At 38.9% G+C, this 24333-nt stretch overlaps 1 protein-coding gene across 2 annotated transcripts in view; it reads right to left on the reverse strand.

Annotated features, from left to right (window-relative positions):
• The window catches only part of Cadm1 (cell adhesion molecule 1), a 319570-nt gene that overhangs the window by 46977 nt on the left and 248260 nt on the right, over window positions 1–24333 (reverse strand). For both annotated transcript variants that reach the window (XM_042682877.1, XM_042682875.1), the window contains exons 2-5: window positions 20251–20397; window positions 18377–18529; window positions 11754–11891; window positions 8674–8832 (exon numbers count right to left, since the gene is read on the reverse strand). In XM_042682877.1, coding sequence (XP_042538811.1) covers window positions 8674–8832; window positions 11754–11891; window positions 18377–18529; window positions 20251–20397 — 597 coding nt within the window. The remainder of the gene's footprint in view (window positions 1–8673; window positions 8833–11753; window positions 11892–18376; window positions 18530–20250; window positions 20398–24333) is intronic.

Genomic DNA, 24333 nt, shown 5'->3' on the forward strand with positions numbered 1-24333 from the left:
GTCACACTACAGTAGCAACCAATTAAAAAAATAATATTAGAAAGACATTCTGATTTGATGAGAATTTCTTTAAATGTACTTTGCTCTCTCTATAAAGGGGAAACATATAAAAGGAAACTCTTAAAGAGGTTCGAATGGCTTGCTGGCAGATTACAATTGATTTCATGCCAGTCTGACCTTGCACCACATTCTATGATCTTTGCAGAAGATGAAACTCAAGATTCTGGAACCTGTATTTCAATTTCCTATGTAAATGAAAAGGCACAGTCTCCTCTCTGGAACACAACACTAACATACCAGGTCTTGGGGAAAAAATTATTTTTAATTAAAAATAAAGTACTTTGCAGCTTCTTCTAGAATGTCATCCCTCCCACATAGCGAAGAACAGAAGAGCTAAGAAAGGGAAATGGTGCCCTAACATCCTGATCAGAGACCTATTTTCCCAGGGGGTACATTGGCCTCCTTATCTTTCTTCCAAAGAACATTTAGAGCTTAGTGCCAGTGGTTCAGGTTTGTAATCCTAGGTACTCAGGAGGCTGAGATCTGAGGATTGTTGTTCAAAGCCAATCCAAGCAGGAAAGTCCATGAGACTCTGTCTCCAATTAACCAGAAAAAAAAAAGAAGTGGAAGTGTGACTCAAGTGGTAGAGCAAAAGTATCTAAGAGATAGTGCCTAGGCCCTGAGTTTAAGCCCCTCCATAAAATGAAACTTCTAAATCAAGGAATGCTGGCATTAGCTATTTTCCCATGTACCCATTACAAGCAGGCCCAAGGGCTTGGGCGCAAATGGATTCCTGCAATTGCCTGTAGGATCTGGGTTCTCAATAGTCTCGAGCTTTCATCCCCTATTCAGGAAAACACCAAGTGTGAGACCTTCACATCTGTGGCACCAGAGTTTGCTGTTTTAAGACCTCACGGGAGAACCCAGGGCAGCTTGGGCTCTGCTATTATCAGAATGTTTGGGAGAGGAACTGGACAGCACCTGTGCATTCTTCGCCAATCACAAAAGACAACTGGGAGTGGAAGGCAATGCAAAGAATACCCTGATGTTTGGTGCGTATTAGAAGCTATACCAGGGCAACGCAAACATTTAATCTGGCTGTCTAAATAGCTGGGAGAGGACAACTTTGTGACATTAGGAGGACAATAGCAAGCAGACAAGGAGATCAGGCCTGGTAAGGGAACGGGGTCACGCAGCTCTCAGAGAGGAGGAAAGAACATTTTGTTTTCTATTGTCCTAAGATGTTAATGACTAATTTTCCCTGCTGTTATTTTGCTTGCTCTCAAGGTGAAGGACCCTCTACTGTTATACATGTTCAGTCGAATCATGACACATAAAATTATACTTGTTGGGGGGAAGGTGAGCTATGAGGAGGGGAACAAACCCACTTTGGTAGGGGAAAGAGGCATGTGCCATACTGCCACTTCCCCTTGGTGACACTTGCCTTTGGTGGATTTTAAAACTACTATTCACGCTTATACAATGCAATTTTATTCTACTCGGCAAGTTTGGGCAGTAAGTTATATTGCCAATGGCTTTTAAAGGTAGTGAAGGGAGCTGGGAAGGTGGCTCAGTGGTAGAGTGCTTGCCTTACATGTATGGGGCCCTGGGTGTGATTCCTTAGTACCCACATAAGCAGAAAAAGCCAGAAGTGCTGCTGTGGCTCAAGTGGTAGAGCGCTTGCCTTTAGCTGAAGAGCTCAGGGACAGCGCCCAGGCCCAGAGTTCAGGCCCCATGACTGACAAAAATAAGAATAAATAAATGAATAAATGAATAAATAAATATATAAAGGTAGTCCAGCACTCTTTCACATCCTAGAAGGATTTTTCAGAATTTAGGGGCAAATGCTAGACAATGGAAGATGAGGCTTTTTTCTTTTTCTTTTTAAAATTCAGGATAACTAGAATAATGTGCCAGTGTCTGCACATAGCAGGCATTTAAAAATGTATCTGAAGGGGCTGGGAAGGTGGCTCAGTGGTAGAAGAGTGCTTGCCTTGCATGCATGAGGCCTTGGGTTTGATTCCTCAGGACCACATAAGCAGGAAAAGTTGGAAGTGGTGCTGTGGCTCAAGTGGTGGAGCTCTAGCCTTGAGCTGAAGAGTTGAGGGACAAGAGTTCAGGCCCCATGACAAAAAAAAAAAAGAAGTATCAGAAGGAGGGAATGAAGAAGTGGGCAAATGAGAAAGTGGAGAAATAATGGGATATGGAATTCTGCTCCTAGTGTTACTACTAACAACAACAAAAATAACATGAATGCATTTTAGCCCTCCTTGTGAAATACGCGCTTCTGGTTTGGAAAGTAAGGCCGTCCAGGGCCAACACCACATCTTAGCTCAGGACACATGTTCTAGGTACTTCCATTATACATTTCTGGGGATCTCAAAGTAGCATCATAGGGAAATCATAAAGGATGTTGCTGAATCATTCTTTCTAGATTTTTTTTTTTTCTTAAAGAGGTAAACTTCATAATCATTTAGCCTTCCACAGAAGCAAACTTTGACCTTGAATTCAAAACCATTGAGCAAAAAAATAAATGTGTATGTTAGAAGTCTGGTTTAACTATTCAAGTATTGGATGTCCGTAGCAAAACAGAGGTATCTTCCATAAATATACTGGGTCTGTGAGAAGAGGGTCCTTGAAGAAGCCTTTGTCCTTCCTTTCAGGGTCACCCAAATCTTGCTTCCACTGAATGTATTGTCAGCAATCTATGATGCTTACAACCCTGGGAACTTGAAGATGCCACCAGCACTCTGTGTTAACACATAAAAATGACAGGTTTAAAAAGTGAGCTTCCATGGGGGGAGGGGGCTGTTCTCCATGCCTTGATTATTTCTCATGAGAAATAATAAATATTGAAATAACCTCCCTGAAACTCAACTCATTCCCTTAAAAAATAAAGTAAAAAAGAAAGTGGAAAGTAGAGCTGATTCTGTTAAAAGAGACTTGAGACTTGAGATCAGACAGGATACCCAATGTGAAAGTGCCAGCTCCCACTCTGAAGAATACAACCTAGGAACAGAACCTGACGTGACAAAAGAGCTGCTCTCCGAGACTCATCCTCCACTCCCAAGAGGAAAGGCTTTCCCATTTCCAGGTTTTTCTTCCTCCTTCACCACAGGGCACCATCAATACCAGAGAAACATTATTTTGTCACAGATAAAGAACAAGTTTTGATCATCTCCTCAGTGCCCAATTTCCCCCCAGTTAAGGGAATGAAAGAAAAAAAAATCCTCCCTTTCTGTGGACCTTGGATGAATGGGAATATGGATTTATAAAACATCTAGCTATGTCCAGTCAATAAAAGTCATTTTGAGAACGATGCCCATGGACATGATTAACTGTCAGATGATAATCTGAGCGGGGAAGAGATTCAAATACACATTTCAAGAGCCTTTGTTTCCATTCTCCCTTTCAAAACTCATAATTGCCCCCCCTTTTTACAAATACATGCATATACAAAACCCTCACAAAATGAGATTTAAACATTTTTTTTCTTTTGCAAAATCTTTTAAAGAGCAAGTCTGTGATGAGTGAAATCAAAGCATGCAGCAATAATTGCAGAGCACATATTCGCCTGGATCCACAGTAAGGCTTTTCCTTCCTTCTGCACAGCAATCCGAACTGCACTCCGAGGGTCACAGCTTCCCTTTGAATTCCTAGCTTATGTTGCTCTGTGTTGCCACCCTGATGCTATTTAGACAGTTTTCTTTTAGCGTGCAGACAGTGAACTGTTTTCGTTTAAACAGGCTTTTATTTGACAAGAGTACGTTCCCTCACATCAGAGAGAACTACTAACCACGCTACAATTGTATCATACTCTGCTATAATCAACCATGTTGTCAATCTGGACAACATCACCTATACAGAGGTTTGTGAGAGGAAAAAAAATGCGCAGGAAGACTTTAGGGTCATATAGCTCAGAACATTAAAAAGCAAAACTGTTCTCTGCATAACATCTAAGAAAACAGAGCTTTCAATTCCAGTGTGCGAACATAATTATTTTCTGTTTTAAACATTTAGCTGCATGCTGTTGCTGTACCCTTGCTGGGTCTCCAAATGAAAGCTAGCAAAGTAAGAGCCCTACTGTATGTTCTTCATTCTCAGCAATGTTCCTATGAGAAAACCTTATTAATGAGCTTGCAAACGAGCACCCAACAGGGAAATGTCACAAACAAGAGTGGCTAATGCCCCAGAAAATCAAATAACTGAACACTTGGCTGATTGTGGTGCCTTTCATATTTATAATAAAAAAGAAGAGAGGGGGAGACTTTAATTCACTGATTCTGAAAGGGTCAACACCTTGCTGAACAAAACAACTCATTTATTTATGTTCAGAAATCTCCAGATGATAAATTACATTGATGTTAATCACTTCAACGCATACTACACAATTAATATCTGTACTCACCAAAAATTTAAGGATTATTAAAACAATGACAGCATACACATCTGGCTGATTTTTCACATAATTGGGCCCAACAATTTCTCCTGGTATCACAAATAAGGGGACTAACAAACACTGCAGAATACTGGTTCAATTAATTAGGGCTTGAATCCACAAGACAAAAGCAATTCCAAGTTGGAGCGCAAGCCTTGTCTTCCACGAAGCATGGAGGCCTTGCATGCTAAGAGGAGAAGTATGCTCCTTTTTTCCTTTAATTTCTTCCCCTCCTCCCTTTTCTCTCTGTCATACTTCAAGAAAGATATTCAATGTCATACAATTCAAGTTGTCACTAGTTCATTTCTCTTTTAATGTTATTTTTTAAAAGGATATAACTTATACCTAATTCTACAATCTGTCATTTAACCCTGTTCATATTCTGGTTAATATTCATTCAACTTAGACGGGGGCGAGAGAAGGTTCTGCGAATTTTCATTGCCCAAATAGGCCAGGGTAAACCCAACTGAAGATATGCCATAGCACTCAGATCTGGTTAAGATTGACTCCCGAGACTTGTCTCTTCATTGGGAGCAGACAACAAGGTCTAAGGAGAGGCTCAGAATTTTCTGTTACAATCTGCATCATCAATGGTGTAAGAAATCTTCTAAGGTGACAAAGGAATGGATATTTAAAAAAGAATAGTGATATACTTTAAAACTTTAGTAGGCATATATTCTTAACAAAACTCATAATTTCACTGCTATTTTTATGTAAGTCTTGAGTCAATTAAAGCAATAAAGTGACTTAATGGAAAGTTTAATTGATAAAGTGGCTCTCAAATTACTGAAGTTAGGAAAATTCTACAGGAAAAAGAGACTCCTTAAATTCTTAACAAAATGTGATGAATATATTATTCTATTTATTTTTTTCCCCAGGCCAAGGGAAAAAAAACACGTTTTTGTTTGTTTTTTAAGGGCCAATGTCTTCATAAAGGTTAAAAGTATCAACTTTAGGAACTGGGTCAATTAAAATATGTAGGTATACACCTGGGTATATACTTGAAGAAATGTAAGTCAGCGTATAATAAAAATATCTACACATTCATGTTGATAGTAGCATTCTTCACAATAGTCCAACTATGGAATCAGTCTAGGTGCCCATCAATAATAAGTGAATAAACCAAGATGGCATATAAGCACAAATGAAGTATCATTCAGTTATAAAGAAGAATGAAATGGTACTGTTTAGAGGAAATGGATGGAACTGGAGATCATCGTGTTAAGTGAAATAATCCAGGCTGAGAAAGTCAAATATCACGAACCTTATAAAATGAAGGACAGGAATATGAAATGGGGACTGTTTGAGGACAGGAGCTAGTGTGATGTGGAGGGGGTAAAGGGAAAGGTAGGAGGTGGTGAATACAATCAAAGTACTTAATATACAAGTATGAGAAATAGTAATGAAACCTATTACAACTGCTTAAAAAGGTATATAAGGTATGTGTGTGTGTGGATAAGAAAGAACAAGAGAGGGGTGAATGTCTTCAAGCTTCATCATATTCATACAAGAGACTACCACAATGAAACCTCTTTGTATAATTAATATGTGCTAATAAAAAATAAAAATACAGAGTGTCCACAGTAATACACTATCTATGTAGACTGGCTCCTGAACAAATTACTCATACCTTTAGTAATCTCCTTGGTCATCTTGTCTGAAGAGAAAGTCCTGCTATGAGGGAGTGGAGTTGGGCCACCAATACCATTGGCCAATAGTTGGTAAGGGCTCGAGGACTGTGCTCAGGGCATTAGGCTTTCGCTATTGTATAGCTGCTGGTTGATCAAGAAGAGAAAAGCTAGCAGGGGATAACAGAATTCCAACTGCATTTACAGAAGCTACTTAAGTTGGTAACAATGCTTTAGGAATGGAGCAGTATTCCTTGATTCAGTAGTCGGGTCACTTTCTTGAACAGTGAGTCTTTCCTTTTCAATTGATATGAGGCTTTTAAATTCTTAACCTTCCTTTAGTCAACAACAACAACAACAACAAAACACTTTTCCTATGTTTATTTCTTGATATACTGGAATATCAAGGAAAAGCTGTCTGTGTGACTTATATTGAATAAAACAACACTGCTGTGCACAAAAAGATGCCACTTAAAGAGCCTGGACTAACCACTGGTGGCATCCTCATGTTTGAGGTGTTAAAAAGTCACCTTACTGCTGGGTACTGGTAGTTCATGCCTGTAATCCTAGCTACTCAGGAGGCTGAGATCTGAGGATTGAGGTTCAAAGCCAGCCTATGCAGAAATGTTTGTGAGACGCTTATCTCCAATTAACCACCAGAAAACCAGAAGTGGTGCTGTGGTTCAAGTGGTAGAGAGCTAGCCTTGAGCTGAAAAACTCAGGGACAACACTCAGGCCAAGAGTTCGAGCCCCCAAACCGACAAAAAAAAAGTCACCTTACTGCACGCAGAAGCCAGCTGTACTTTTTCAGGTCAAAGTCCAATGGGTTCAGATCTGGACCCTTATTCCTTTTCTTGGAAGGACAATCTTGATTATCCAGAACAGAAAAGCAAGGCTAAGGATTGTTATCAAGTGTTGCACAGGGTAGGAGGAATATTTTTCATTTCACAAGTGAGTGTGTAATTTTGTAGGTGGATATGGCTAGAATTCATTTAAAAGACACTCTGAGAAACCACTGAAAAGAGTTTAGGGGTGAAAATTGGGCAAATATCTACTCAGGACTCACAAAGGAGCTAATGTATTATTAAAGCTAATGGGCCCCTACAAGGGAAGTTAATGGATATTAAGTTTGCTTAAATGAATTACATATTAACAAAGTCACAAGAATTCTACTATCTGCCAATTTAGATAATATCTGATCATTTCTGTTTTCCCATTATAGGAACATTATACCACAATAGTTTTAGTGATATGAAAATTATAAGCATGATGCTCATAATGAAGCTATATAATGAAGTAGCTGAAATGAATTAACAAGAAAAACCTGTATATGTAATGTTAAATTAAGACAAGCTCACAGTGTAAGAAAAGGTAGGGGTGGTATTGTCTCTTGGGAGCCGTTTTATAGCTTTTCCTACTTCTTGTTTTACTCGGGTGATTTAAATATGTGATAAGGAGTATAGTAGGTTGCATGATGGAATCTGAAGAAATGTTCTAATGCCTGGAACCTGTGAAGGTGACTTAACTTGAAAAAAGAGTTTTTGTAGACAATTAGCTTGAAGATGAGATTATTCTGGATGATCTGGGCAGTCTCTACATCCAATGACAAGGATCTTTGGAAGAGACACAAAGGAGACTGGGTCCTAGGATGACAGAGAATGAAACTGTGAAGACAGACACAAAAGAACTGCACTGCCCAGGAAGAGGTGCAGATGGAGCCTTTTTCTGGAACCTTTGGAGAGAATGTGCTCCAACAGAGATCTTGATGTTGGTCTTTTGGGCCTTTAGAACTACAGTTTTAAGCTACGAAGTTGGTATAACTGCGATTTGTAACCGTGGCTCCTAATACAAGGATTCGCAGGGAAGCATGCCTTGCTTCATCAGATCCCCAGTCACAATCATTCCACTCAAACTCTTCACTGTTCATATTCAAGTATCACCTGGAAATTTTCAGAGGCCAAGTTTTACAGAAGTCTTTAGATGAAAAGTAAGAAGCTGGCAACCCGGCCATAACCTTGGCACAAGATTGGTTTTGTGCAGATTTTTTTTCTTTTTCCTCTGAAGCAGAAGGGTCTAGAGGAGAACATATTTAGTCTATGGGGCACTGCTTGGAGACAGCCTTCCTCACTACAGTGTAGCTTTTATTGATGAAGCCATCAAGATGTGGCACTGGTCCTAAAAAGTTTGACTTTCAACTCACTGCTGTAATTTAAGCTAAAATAGAAGAGAATGTGCCACATAAAACAAAATACGTAGAATAACCTCTGTTTAACAAATCCAGTGCTTATGATGAGATTAAAAAAGGAGGAAGAATTACCCTTGGTTTTGTAGTTGGCAGAGCAATGATGACAGTCTATATTGAAAAAAATTAATTTGAAGTCATGTATTAAAGCAGATTAGGATCATTTTGGTTCTGCATTTGGGTAAGATGTAGTTAGTATTTTCACATGTTCATTGACACTTTGTAATATGGCAGTCTTTACTGAAGACAACAGGGAAGAATTTCTGTCACTGCTATATCAAATGGATGTAAACCCCATAGGCTCCTGAATGGATTTTAAACAACTGGCATGCTAAGCCCTCTGAACAAGATGCTCGAGTACTCACACTGCACTTCTAGGTACCGCTGGGTCTGTAAGTTTCCGGTGACGGCGGGGTGTTCCACCTGACAGATCACTGGGACCCCATCATCCTCCTTGTTCACCTTCAGCATCAGCTGACTGGTCACTGTGTACATGTCTGACCACTCTTCCACCTCCGATTTGCCTGCAAGAGAAGGCGTGTCAAGCATCCAGTTCTTTTCCATCAATCTGCTTTTAGCACCTCTTTGCTCTCCCCAGCCTAACATGGCTACTTTACCCGCTAGATGGAAGTCAGTCACTGTTTAAAGGTAATCTGTGGATAGTTATCTGCTAAATGATTATTAATTTTGTATTTTTCAACCATACAGAACTGTTTTGAAGACATATTTCAATCCCCAAAGACATACACTGTTTTAATGGAAATATTTGGCATGTTTCCTCTCTCTTCAAACCTCTCACTAAGTCAGCTGAAAGTTCAGCTGCGTTGACATCTGGCTGCTCAAAGAATTTAGGAGGGAGGAAAAAAGAAGTGCTTTTCACCCCCACTACCGTCTCAACTTGAAATATCCACAAGGCTGACATGCCGTTTAAAAATTTCCAGGACAGCGTCCAAATCCCCTAAGTAATTCAATCAGCAGTAGAGATATAAACAACCCCTTCTGCCTACCCCCATCATCAACAATTAAGAGGGAAAGTAACTAAATGGATTTACATAATTGAAATTGTAATTGAAATGTTTAAACTCCGAGACTTCTGGAAGACCACAGAAAGGCAGTGACAGTGGGCTAGAGCAAAGTAAGATATAGGGCTTCGGGCCAGATGGGAGACACGTCCAAGAACACCCAGAAGGGGAGTAAGGAGGTTTCCGGAGGGAATGAATAGGCCAAGGCCGTCCCTTCCTGAACCCAGCACTCCTGGGAACACGGAACACCATTAACTTTTTTTTAATGTTTTGTACTTATCGGTACACATTTAATGGCTCAATTCACTTAAACAGACAAGTAGAGGGGAAATGAGAAAGTCCTTCTTCTAAAACCATACCTAGGAAACAGGAGATTAAAACAGAGCAAGCTTTTCGGAAACTTAAGCCGTTATATATAGCCTTCTCTGTTTCCAGATATAGATTTCTGTATCACTCTCCTAAAAGGGCTTATTCTTCTTTTCCTCATACTGCTTATTTATTTAACAAGCACACATATAGCCCTCACTTTGGCCCAGGTACGAGCTAAATGCTTTATACATGTTTACTCATTTCATCTCCACAGGAATCCCACAAGTTTTATATTATTCTTCTCATTTTAGAGGAAACTGAGGCTGGCTAGTGTTTCGGTTGATGACTAGGGGTCAGCTCCTGAGTTCTCTGTTCCTGGTATCACTTGTAATTTTGAAAAGAAAGGAATCTGAAAGCTGACATACATAAAGGACTGATGATAACTGACAGACAATGCGGAATAGGCTAGGGGCGGCATCCTTTATCTAATGCAACTGCTGAGGTGTCAGGAATTTGAGGATTCAGGATTCCAACCCAAGATGACCTAGTTCTGAGGAAGCAGCACCTGGAGTGTGACTAAAGGAACTCACTATAGAGCCACAACAAAGCCACAGACTTTGCAAAAGAGAAGGCTGGTGAAGTCAGGCAACAGAATGATAGATGGTCTTTGTAAATTCACAATATAAAATTCTTCTTCCACTTAGTGTGACCACCTTGGCAGGAAAGCATCTAGTTGACATGCTGATAGTGCAATGGACATCAGGGTGATTTGGCATTAAAAAAAAAATGAGTAACTTTGGAAAGCAGTATGGAGGTTCCTCAAAAGACTGCACATAGAGCTCTCTTATGACCCAGCAATCCCACTTTTGGGCATTTGCCCAAACAATCACAAACAAGGCCATACTAAGGCTACCAGCACACCTATGTTTATCACAGCATTATTTACCATAGCTAAGATATGGAACCAACCCAGATGCCCCTCAGTAGATGAATGGATCATTCATTCACACACACACACACACACACACACACACAAAATTCTATGCCTCCATCAGAAAGAATGACATCGCCCCATTTGTTAGGAAATGAAAAGACTTGGAAAAAATTATATTAAGTGAAGTAAGCCAGGCCCGAAGAAACATAGGTCCCATGGTTTCCCTTATTTGCAATAACTAGTATATGTGTAGGACAAGTACAAAAGGTCAAAAGCTATGTACATATGACCAGATAAGATGATGTTAAGCAAAATGAACCCCAAGAAAGGGACACAAATATCTTTTTTCTTTCTTGCTTTTGTTTCTAATGTATTTATAATGTACCATGTGATTTTTTTTTGTTTCTTTGTATGTTCCTCCCCCACGGTATAACCCCTGTTTTCACTGCATTTGATATCAGTGCCCTGAATCTTGTATATACCCTTCTCTAATTTGGGGAGGGGAAGGGAAAAAACCAAAATGCTTAAATAGGGATACGGGTTGACCCATTATAACAATGAGATGTACAAGACACTATGTTGAAAACGAACTTGACAACTTTGGGGGGCGGGGGGAGGGAAGGGATGGTAGGGGAAAAACAAAGAAGGAGGCAACAATGCTGGATAGGAAATGTATTCATTATTTTGCTCATGTAACTGTAAGCCCTCTGTACAGTATTTTTTATCATAAAAAAGTACAAAAAATAAGTAACATGAAAATTTGGCATACTGATCCACTTTGAGTCAACACAAAAATACAAGATGAAAGCAATGAGAACTGTACAAAATACAAGATGAAAGCAATGACCACTGAGGTTCAGACACAGACAACCTAAGCTCAGGGGATATCTCTGACAGTAGTTTTTCCTAGCATGAAGAATTCTAGTTTATAGGTCTAAGTTCTTTCTGGGCAAAGCAACAACTATCATGAGCCCTCAAACCAAGTGAGAATATGAATTAGAACAATAAAATGCAATCATGCTTTGTCCTCAGATGTTTTTAGCAACTGATTATGAACCATATCTAAGTAAATGCTCTCATGATAGGACATCTTTTGTTTTAGTCTGCAACTTCCACAAAGGTCTATTTTCTAGAATCAGGTGCTAACTAATGACTTCAGTACAGGGACTTTGCATCTTACCTTTTAGCTCCTTGTTCCCTTTGAACCACCTGATGGTGGTGGCCGGTTTGCTGGCCATGGCAGTGCAGTTGACTTCAATCTCCTCACCTTCCACAGCTGTGTCTTTCTGGATGTCGATCATCAGGTTACGCGGTGGGACTGCCAATAAAACAGACATGCTTTAGAAACAAGGGGTTCCATTTCTGGAAATGATCTACTCATTGAGAACTAGCACCACTGCTATAAAAAAAAAGAGAGAGATGTTCCTGATGAGAATTGCAAAAAGAGTATAAAGCCATCATAAAAGTAAATTCTGCAAGATCAGTTTGTTTGGACTTCTTTCCTCAGTGTATCATACAAAACAGCTAGTCTTCCACTCCTAAATTATCCTTGGCCAGGTTATGACAATATAGGTAGAAGTCCTCTATCAATCCTTAGAAAAGTGATAAGAAGATGGATATAAAGATAAGAGGAGTATAAATAATTGGCATATTTCCCTTATCTGGAGCAATAATTCTCCTTGAACTCAATCCCTGGATTTCAATCTTCCTATGAAAGATTTCCAAGTCTACCAAAGATCAAAAACTTGGGGAGGGTATAGAAGGTCTCTTAAAAGAACCACTCACCATAAACATTATTAATTGTGCCTCTGAATGACTTTCAATGAATTTGATTCACAGAAATCTAGAATGTGATCACATCCTCCAATGGATGGTTAGTAAAATCGTTTAGAAATCGAAGTGCAGTATGTTAGAAAATGCCAATTAACTTGTAGCAATTTTTCATATCGTGAATTCTGCTGCTTTAGATTTTGGAAATCTTGCAAGCAAATTTATATTTTCAAATTAAAATAACTTTTGAATATACATATTAAACATATATGTAATAGAACAGTCAAAATATAGCTTTTGGAGATGGCATGCTACATAGCAAATCAAGAGTCTGGTATGATAGTGATGATGATGATAAAAGTTGTTGTTTTTTTTTTCCCTTCTTCTTATTTTATGAAACTGAGTTGAGAGTGAAGGTGGAACCCTATCTCAAGCCTGAGCCTTTTTGAAATAGAAATCACTAAGAATATTGAATTCAGTAGTGTGAATCTAAGAGTGTGTCCTGACCACCATGAATAAGCAAAGACAGTTCTGAGACTCATGATTAATAAGTTTCTCAACCCAGAAGAGAAACATGAAATTAAATATGTATAAACATGCCATCTTGATGATCAAGTTGAATAATACATCTCTGATACTGCTTCAATAAATTATGGGATTAAACCATGTATTTGGGATTTCCCACTGTTCTAGTCCAATGTGAAGATTCTGCCCACAGGAAGACTTTTATACTGAATTGGAGCAATTGAAAATTCTTACAGAGAATGATGAAAGAGGAAACGTAAAATGACTTGTTGCATATATTTCTCAGTAAGACGGTATGTGGTGGTGGTAGGAGGGATGTAATTGCTAAAGCAAAAGTGCCCCTGTGTACAGGGAAAACAATGCATGTGTTCAGTTGAATGTGTTGCTAATGTGATATGACCTAAATCTGGTAAAAGCGGCAAAGAACTACCCTGGTTTATATCACAAGGAAAAAAATGAGCAGAAAGAGAAAATTTAATACCCAATTTGGGGTTGTACACCTGCTGGCATTATAAGGGACATAGAAAGGCAGTGACAAAGCAGTGGGATGCAGCTGTGTGCTTGACATAGTTTATCCACGCTATTGACAGTCGGGTAGGTTAAATTTCCTTTCCTTACGCCTAAGTAGTAGGTCAGGAATACACAGAAGGGGTAGATATTTAAGACAGGAAAATTCTACTGTATTATGAATGCAGAAAAGTAAAAACAATGAAAAAAAACACTAGTATTCAATCTAACGTTAGTAGAAAGGCAGTCTATACCAAAAGAAAACAAATAATTAATGAAGGATAGTAACTGAAAATTAACAGTATGAAAGAAGACAAAAACAGAAAATTATTAAGGAATAAACAATGTAGAGAACATGGCAAATGAAGGAATGAAAGTCAGGGTCATCTTTTTAGAGTCTAGGCAAAACGGAAATAATTTGTGATGTTCTTGTGCATAGTGGTTTCCAATGAAAACTTTATAATGGAATGGATAGAGGGGTAGGTGAGCTCTGACTCCACTGAAGACAACCTTGTGGAAAACTCAGGATCTTCTCCAAGGAAAAGGATTTAGGAGATGCTGGGAGATTCTGCTATAGACGGCTACCAACTCTCAGTGGAACTTGGGCTCCAATGTAGTCAGTCTACATATTTGTTTTCCGTATTGCTGGGATCTTGCCTTCATTCTCTCATTTTTCATGGTAATACTGTTCACCCCAGCTTTCCTCGAATCCCACTACCTGCTTATCTCCAACCTCTTGGTGGAAGGCCTTTTACTACCTCCATTTGGTCCTCAGGAGGGTGGTGTGTTCTTTGCTGGTGGGTTCAAAGTAGGGAAATGCCAATAGACAGGTATAGTTAAGGACTCCTTCAGATTTGGTTCGAGGTCAGAGTAATTGACAGGCAGTGAGGTCCATGTATGGATTTCTTTTCTTTTCTTTTTTTTTCTTTTTGCTGTCATGGGGCCTGAACTCTGGGCCTGGGCACTGTCCCTCAGCTCTTCAGCTCAAGCCTAGCGCTCTACCACTTAAGCTACAGCACCACTTCCAGCCTTTTCTGCTTATGTGGTGCTGAGGAATTGAACCCAGGGCCTCATGCATACAAGGCAAGCACTCTACCACCGAGCCACCTTCCCAGCCCTGGATTTCTTACTGTTTCACACTTGCCTTGTTAATTCCACCTTGTAGCATAAATACACTCTAAAGTTCAATGACCTTTCAGGAGGATTCTTGAGCCACTCCTAGCATTTGCAGACTACTTGACAGGCTGATATCATCTTTAACTTTATAGGCACGGTAAAAGGGAAGAAAACTTCAAAAATGTTGGAAAATATACCCAGTGAAGAAAAATAAGCTCATCATTTTGAGAAATTGCTGAATAATTTCCCCCCATGTCCCTAAATAGTTTTCTCATGATTGTGACCAGTATTTCTAATCTTTGTTGAGATCATAAGAAGGAACAGATAAGTATAGTAGGAGTTGCTTGGTTTACAAATCTAAAACAAAATCTGATAATGTGAGTCATGATGGTATTTTTGATAGTATCAAGTTGACTTCTTTTGCAATTTTTAAGAGAAAGAAAGCTTTAGAAAATACAGCAGAGGATATTTGAATCTATCCTTTTGAGAAAGGAGGATTAGACAAGAATAAAAATTTATTTTGGTTTATTACTCTAACCCTACTTTTTCCTTTAACTTCATAATGTCTACTTTAATACCAAAGGGGTTAGGTAAAGTATAAAAATCCATTTATAAGAAAGATGAATTAAAAAATGCTACTAACCAGAGAATATACTTATACATGGTCCACTAAACAGACACACTTAGTAAAAACTGCCTGCAGGCATGAATGAAAATAACCAAAGATATATCTGAGAAGGTGCATACAGATGAAAACCTGAATGAATATCACAGAGGGAAATATGAGAAAATAGCAATGAAATGTCAAGGTTCTTCTTCACTAACCTCAAATCTATAACGGTGCTAATTATAAACATTACGCCTACAACATTAAAAAAAATCAGCAATATCAAGATGAGTCACATTAATTACAACAAAAGAGGAGTCTTAAAGCTGATCAGTATGTGCAATCTCACTCTACGACCCTTTAAAATAATTAGGTTCTTCTGTTCCTGGAATCTGAAGAGTGAACACTAATCTTAGAAGGACAGGACTGTAATAATATTAGCTACTATTATCAGTAACTTCATTAATCTTACAGCAGTGTGTTCTCTCTTGTTCATCTCTTCTCATGAATGGTACTATAGAGTCCCGTCTTACATCCCAGAAGGGGGTGGGAATCGAGTCACAGTGGAAGCAAATGTGAATACCCTACAATAGACTGTCCTGGAGGCTCAGGCTTATAATCCTAGCTACTCAGAACAGGAGATCTGAACAATCAGAGTTGGAAACCAGCCCAGGCTGAAAAGTCCGCAAGAGTCCATCTCCCAAATTACCAGCAAAAATCCAGACTAAATGCATGGTTCACTTGGTAAAGCACTATCTGAGCCAGCAAACCAAGCAAATGTTTAAAAACTTGACACGAGTTTTCGTTGCCTTTTTTTTTTTTTTTTTAAGGCACCAAAATGCATGCAAAATAGCACAGGAAAGTTTTCAGTTTTTACATGGATGTAAACACAACAGTAATCATAGAATAGCACACATAACATTAATGCCCAGCTTTATATCTTATAATTATGCTGCAATTTTAGCTGAATGCAACAAATAACTAATTGACATATGCACTAAAATGAGCATCTTCAACCTTTGAAGGAGTCTGACAGCTGTGTTAAGAGCATATGGAATCCTTTCCAGAGAACCACAGATAGCAATGAAGATGCTAATACATCTTTCTTCATTCATTATAATATCTGGAAACTAAACCTTTGGAAGAAGGATTGAATATATGAGTAGCAGTGAAAATTGTCAGATTTTGGAATATGAAAGACTCAAATACTGATGACAACAATTTTACTCTGTCAAGGAATCCTAGAGTAAATTCAACGGCAAGAACATTAAATGAATGCATAATATTTGCAAAAAGAATACCTACTAGTATTACTTTCAAGTATATTTAAGCTAATGCCTCTATAAAATGCAAGCAGGAACCTATTACTTCTAGAATCCTGAGACATCAGAAGGATTATAGGTATAATGGCTCTCAAAAGTCTAGTGCTGGTATGTTATTTCAAAGCACAGGGTGTATTCAAAGTAGCCCCATGTAGTGATTCTGAGAACAAATGTATTTGTGGTCAGGACAAACTCCTCACCACAAAAGGTGTGCATGTTGAGGAAAAGAATCTTAAAACAGCAGTATTCAGGATTTAACTGAAAAATCTATGCAATGGTCGTGAGGTAGAAAAATCTACACAATGTTTCTGAGGTAGAATAGTAAGGTCTGTTTGGACTTCTCAATTCTTAATGAGTGCTTTGTAACCCAGGATAAAGGAACCTCTGTTAGTATCATTTTTCTTCTCTGAAATTAAGACATCAATACTCAAAAGTTTTTGTGGTTAAAAAAAATTCTGAAAGTTCAAATGGCCATAAATACCTTCTACTCCATCACTGTCACCTGTATGAAAATGTCACAAACAATAGGAGGTCAGTATAAGGATGGCCAATTTGAAGTCTATGTTACAGATGCAAAACACAAACCAATTTCCAATGCTTCTACATAAGCAGACAGGTAACTTCAAATGCATGTTTGTGTATTTGGTTCATCTGAAAAACATTCAAGTATTCATCCCAGCAAAACTTCTTATGCTTATGCAGGTCTATAATATGGCTTAAAAATCATAACAATGCCAAATTTGTGTAACTGAAAACCATCGATTATCACCAATAAAACACATTAAAAATTACACGGACAGGCTTTTATTATGACTTTCTAAAGTCAGTATTCTTCTTATGAAGAGCTTATATGTAAGCTTTGGGCATACACTTTAGCTTAATGAGTAAAAAATTATTTTCCCTTTTACAGCTGTGTTTAAATCAAGCAGCTAGACAGCTGTTCAATATGTACATCCATAAATACATGTATGTGCACACACATCAAGCAAACACGTCCTTCATATTTACCTTATCCCTTTCATCTTTCATATCATTACATTGAAAAGCTGTAGTCTGCCATGTCAGATAGACTATGATGCATCATCTTCTTGAAGGTATAAATCAGAGATCTTACCTCATACACAGTGTATGCCCTTGAATACTCAATTTAAAATATCCAGCTGATGTTAGGCACCAGAGTATGTCTGAACAAAAGGTCAATAATTCAGACTACCATTAATATAGAGATATGTGCTAACTGTGTCAAACTATCAACATGGAACCCCGCCTGGCCACTGGGATTTGACTAAACACTTATAATTCTGGTGATCATAAATGAAGACAGTCACCTCACTCGGGGCGTACCTAGCTTCTGTCAAGTTCTTTGCTTGTTACAACTGAGCAGCTCTTAACTCTTTCCTGTCCAATGCCTGCACTTGGTGAAAAGCATGTGTTCAGGGGTATGACTTTCTATAGCCTAATAGAGAGTATTAGCGATAAACAAGGTAATAAATAAAGATAAAGAAAAGGAGACCCACAATATTAAAACAAAGATGACACACAGAAAGAAAACTCATGACGCAGATTTCATAGCAAAGCTCTTCCATGGGGTACAAAATTAGGGTGCCCATCTTCCCTGCTCCTTCATGGAAGGAAAAAATATCCTGGAAGTTAGAGGCAATGATATTTCATGTGGTGAGTGATTCACTTGAGGGCTCTAAATACTCTTGATCTTTGCTTCTTTGAAACCCCAGAGCAGGTGGAAATCTGTAAAGACTGCTGATTGCCATTCCTTAGAGCGTTTGGCAAAATAGGCTATTTTTAAAATTCAGCAAGATGGGCGGAGATTCTTCCTAAAACAAGTTGGAATGGTGACATTCACCATTAACCTTTTCCTGGCTGCAGGAAGCTCTCTGGTAGTAAGGACCACCCACCCTGATTCTGCTTCCTAGAAATAAGGCCGCTTGTATTTCTTACCCAGGACTGTGATGGTGGTGTAGCTTTCCTGTGGGGGGTCAGTGTAGAGCTGGCAGAAGTATCTCCCTTCATCAGAAATCGACACATTTGTCAACGACACTTTGAGTTCACTGCTAGAAAAATTCAGCAACTGAAACCTGCTGTCCTTCAAAGCTGTGAAACAAAACATAGTGTGAGTGGCTGTAAGAAAGATCGTGGATCGTCAATTCTCCTTAACTAGGTAAGGACCTCCGGAAAGGCAGTTAGAGAGTAGAAAAAAAGTGTAGTCTCCCTGTACCTGTTGGGCACTGTTTTGGGGCTTTTGTAATAACTGCATATAGACAAACTGCACTATCCAAAAGAGGTGATGCACGCACACGCGCGTGCGCACACACACACACACACACACACACACACACACACACACACACACACACACCTCTTGGCACAATCCCAAGTGCTCTCACAGTTTTCAGTACTTACTCATAAACTGTTTCAGGCTTTCTAACAGATAGGAAAAATGAAAATGGAAGGAAAGAGCAGGCTATGAGTTCTCTGATACAGAGTCCAGCCCCTCTTAACTTCTAAGACACCAGAAGTTGAAGAATTAAGGCAATACAGGCCTTCCCCAAATCCAAAGCTTAACAACAAAATAGCAGCTCTAGGTCTGAGAGTGTGGTAAAGTGCTCCCCTAACAAGAACAGAGTCCTGAGTTACAATCCCAGTTATTGCTAGAGCCCAGGACAAACAAAAAATAGGTCCAAATTATGAAAGAGGGCTAAAACATGCTAATAATTTTCAAGCAAAAATTTTTTAAAAATTACTAAAACTTGTGATGGTAAACTAATGCCATTTAACTGGAACGTATCTTAATTTATGTGATACAAATTGAGGTGGAGTTGTCCATGCAGATAACCAAGGGCCTACAAAGACCTTTAGCCAGTTCTGTAGCTTTCTAGCATTGTTCATCTTCACAGAATGAAACAGATTAGACATCAAGCAGGAAACCAGAATAATAACAAAAAGCAAAATATGTAGGCTTCATTAAAATGTTCTCTTTTAATGTCCTTCCATGAATTTTGGCAAAGGCTAGCTTAGCTTATAATGACTGGAGTTTAACTGGAGAATAAGACGCTGCTTTTCTCCTTTAATCTTCCCTTATTCCCATAAATGTCCTTTCAGTTTGTCAACTCTTTCCACAGGTTCCAAGTAACCTGAGACGTTGGGGGGGGGGGGGGGAACAAGCAGAGAAGAGAGGAAGGGACATCCTGATTTACTTTGGTTAGGCACTGGTCCTCTCAAATGACATTCCCCCCACCCCCACCCACCCCCCATCCCCCACCCCCGCAAAAAATTGATGTATGCTGTTGGTAGGCCATGGCGCCCATGTGAACATTCTGTTCAATTTAGTTTCAATTACTGACTTTTCTGGTATTATATTTGGGCAGATTTGGGCATATGGTTACTTCCATACATCCGAGACTATGGTGGAAGATTTGGTTTTGTCATTATAGGCACAGATTACCTTTGCAACTTCAATCTTTAAACCAAACAGATTACCTTTCAGAATGCTATAGTTTCCTTGCCTTACCTTATTGGAGTTGTTTGTGTCAGCTAAGTATTTGGGACTCAATTGCAATTCACCTTGAATTACTACAATCAATTCCTACTGCAAAGAAAGACAACCTTACTTTTACAAGAGACCATTCAAGGTTTCAATTAAGTAGAAAGATTATGATTGCCCGTCTTTTCTTCCCTCTAAAGAATGGACTAAACTTTAAGCATCTCACATTAAATTAAAAAAAGGCAGCCATAACAATCTCTTTATCAAGACAACATGTAGAGGTTAAAACAAAAAGAAAGTTGCTGTCTGACATGACAGGATGGAAACTTACGCCTGAAGTCCCTGAAGTAAATGGTCTGCCTGTTGGGATTCAGTAGTTGAATCACAGAGTCGTCACTCTTATTGACTTGGCAGCTGATGGTTGCAACTTCTCCCTCGATGACTGTCACGTCTTTAGTAAACAAATTCTGTCCATCACCTTAAAAAAAAGAGAGAGAGAGAGAAAGGGGTCAAAGAAAACTTCAGTCAAATAAAATTTGATCAAGAGGACCAATGAAAGTGAAAATTAAGCCATGGCAAATCTGTGGATAAAGTCCATCTAAGTTTGGAATTGTTCTGGTCTTCACATGAGGTCTCAGGCTCCATCCAGCCTCTTGCACTGCTGAGTACTGGAAAGGTCAGACTACTGGCTTCTGGGCGGAGCTGAAGCTCTTGCAACTGGAAAAGGGTGGATATACATGATGGATGAACCCTAGCTCAAGTGCCTGGAGCTGTTACTGCATTAGATCACAGACACTCAAGGGACACTTCACAGAAATAGGTATGAGGGATCAATAAACAACCCTTCCCCAGTTTGTTTAGTCATGATTCTAGGATCTCAATAAAATCCTAAGTAGGCTTACACGTATGTTGGGTCACAACTTCACAACTCACTCAAAGCCTTAGGCAGTCCTGAACCCACCCACCTCCCTGGCTCACTCTTCTCCAGCTTTTCAGAAAAATCTCTTTCAGAACAAGTCAAATGTCATGGCTTCCCAATCCATGACACAAGTCTTAGCTTCAGATATGCTGTAATTTCGTACTGCTTAGATTAATTCAGCAGCAAGGGCACCTCATAAATGTCCTACATGATCCACAAGGTAAGAGGAGAGGAGAGTTCAACTAAGTAGCAAAGCATGAAGCAATCATCAAGAGTTCAATACTGCATGTAGCAGAGTAGGGGTTAGAGAAGTTACCCTGGGCATCAAGATACCTAATCGCTAACGTGCAGAACAAAACCTGTAGTATATGTGGTAGATGTGGTGGGTAGTCAGGAAGTGGGAAGGCCTAACTGATTTTAACCAGAGTGATCTCAGAAAACTGATTTATAGTCTCTGATTTACTTCCCCATTTGCAACATGGAGGCAGACATTAAGAATGATCTTAGCTTGGTGCTGGTAGCTTATGCCTATAATTTCTAGGTACTCACAAGGCTGAGCTGTAAGGATCATGGATTGAAGCCAAGTTGGGCAGAAAAGCCCATGAGACTCTTACCTCCAATTAACCAGCAAAAAACTGGAAGTGCAGCTATGCTTCATCTGATAAGAGCTGCAGCCTTGAGAAGAAAAAGCCAAACTAAGCCAATCCAAGGGGGAAAAAAAAAGGCTATCTCTCAGGATATGTTCAGCTTCTCATAAAACTATATAAATGGGAGTTGCTGCTGTCATCATCATCGCCTTTGTCGTCATCATCATCATCCCCATTTTTCTAGAATCCAAACAGTCACTAAGCCACTGTGTGTGGGGAGTAGTATGTAGAAAAGAAGAATGCATATTCATGGCTCCTGCTCCAAAAGAACAGGTGTGTAGCTGGTATGTATAGACTCAGGGTGACCTATTCACTCCTTAAGAAAGTGTTGTCACATGAAGAAACAAAGATCAAAGATAAATCCTAATCTGAAAAAAAAAATGAGAACATAAAGATTGCGCAGAGGGGCAACTGCAATAAATGGAGGATTTCCACTGGCTATCATGTTTTCACTGAAGATCCTGTCTCTGTCAGGCCACAGTGGGAAAGTATGAGGAAAGGTGTCAAAGATGGCTTGAAGCCAAATCTACCTAGAAATAGACCAGCCTCTGGCAGAGGATTAGAAGAGAGGAAACTAGAAGGATAAGGGGAAAAAAAATATTAGAGTCACAGATACATAAAAAAAATTCTCGGTGCTTGTGGAACAAACCAAAATGAAACTCGACCTTGAGCTGTATGATCCAAGGAATTAACCCTGGTGTGAAGAAGGCCCGTGGGGCTTGCAGTGTGGTGGGGATTTCCCTGGCTTGATCAGACAGCAGAAGCTTAATGGGCTGAGAAGTGTAACAGAGAAATAACAAATAGAAAAAGTGATCAGAAAAAAAGGAAGAAGAAAGGCTGCTCAAATTCTTTCGTTAGTGGATTACAGTGACAAACACAGAATTCAGAACCCAGCTGGACAGGCAGTTTACTCCCCAGCTTTCAGAAAAGAATAATAAGAGAGCTCCTGCCAATCAAGTGAACTTGCCAACAATGGACTTGCTGGTCCTGGCAAAAGTGTGTACAGGAAAAAGACACCACCTTACAGTCTCAGGGTAACCCAATTTAGTAAGAAAATTAAGGAAAAATTAAAAGTGTAGAATTGGACTGTGTGACTGCCTGAAGTCTTGGGACTTGCCTTCAGGAGACTAGAATACCAAAGAGGAGCTTACTGGGTTAAGGGAAGAATTTCTTCCACCTGAACAAAGAGTATTAACAACACAAATAAGAATCTTCAATTTACAAGAGGTACCTGTGCAAAAGCTGCCTGTTGTCAAGACATTAATCCCTACAACATAAAACAAGGCCTCATAGGCCTAACTGCTATCTTCAAGCTCTTGGGACTTAAAATCCCTTTCCAATTCAATTTATACTCTAATAGAATAGTTCCTGTGGAAATAACTATAGACTTTAATTTTAGCTCCTTATTTGAAATCCTAAGGCTAGTATATTCGGAGCAGACCATACTACGGTCCTATTAAGGCTATAAAACATTTACACAGAAGATGGTAACAGGGAGGAGTTGACCATAATTTTGTGTTTTAAGCAATGAAGGCAATAAAAGAGAATCAAGGGCTTGTTTTTTCTTTTGTTTTTATTTTTAAATGAAGTCTAAAACATTCCTAGTTATTCATTATAATTATTATTAGAAGACCAGAATGTGTTATTACTGAGCAAATCATTCAGTTAAACTTTTACCATCTACCACATTTTTGCTTTTGCTGTGCTCCACAAATCCATGGTGGAAATAGTCAACAATGCTACATTATTCTTTGAAGTTATTAAGGCCAACCTACAATGCAGTGTCTCAGGAACTGCCAGTTCCTGGCTGTGGCATCATGGCTAAAATACCAACCCTAAAAACTTCTAAGTGAGAATGAAATATACTTTTGCTGAAAGATATCAAAGTGCTTCGGCTGATGGTAGTGGCCCAAGGATGTCATTTTGTAAAAATCATCAATAAATTATATGGGTCAGCTGGATGGCAGTTATATTACACACAGCTCCACACAGTGAGGCGCCATAAGATGGCTGCGATGGGATAATAATGACCTATTTATTTGAGGCAAAGGAAGTGAATGACAGTGATGAAAATATGGTATGTATGTCAGTACTCCTAACTGCCTGAAGCCTTTATGTAAAAATAATTTCTGCTCACATCCTCATATATTTCTTCCAAACAGAAGGGTGCACTGTGACTTGATAAATTTCCCCTTGAAATAGATATCACGACAATTAGGTCCTTATAAAACACAATTTGATGTGTAGCAGGATAGAAATAGGCAACTTTGGTGTTTCCTTTAAAGAATCCATTTTAACAAACCTTTCTGATTTTCTAAGACTCAATTAAGCTGATGTACTGTCAAGGCAGAAATAGCACATTCCAGACACCCCCTCCCCCCAAAAAAATTCAAACAGGAACAATACCGTGTAGCCATTACATAGGCTGTTCTTAGCAAGGTGATTTATTTTAAGGATGGAACATGTCATCTGGCATGTATAGACATTTTTTGGACTGCTAATTGGTATATATTGGTGAGGCTTATGGGACATAATAAACTGGACTTTAATTTGTACCAGCAGCTGTTATGTTATAGGGAGTATATTCCTTGTAACTTGCAATTTTTCCCAGTTTCTAAAACTAAAACTCTGACATTGGAGAGCAAGTTTCCTGGGTTAAGCTAGAAGTTTCTAGCACATCCACCACAATGAATAGAAAGCTTATGATCCCAAGAAAAGTAAAATTTATTTTGATACCTTGTTAATTAACCTTCAACTACCATAGTTCATCAATTCTTTCCTAAACATATATCATTTTGTGATAAATTCCATTTGGATGGTCTTGTGCAAAGAAAATGAACATCTACTG

Source organism: Dipodomys spectabilis, unplaced genomic scaffold (genome assembly GCF_019054845.1).
Source record: "Dipodomys spectabilis isolate Male_0828 unplaced genomic scaffold, ASM1905484v1 ptg000076l, whole genome shotgun sequence".
In the NCBI taxonomy this organism is placed as follows: Eukaryota; Metazoa; Chordata; class Mammalia; order Rodentia; family Heteromyidae; genus Dipodomys; species Dipodomys spectabilis.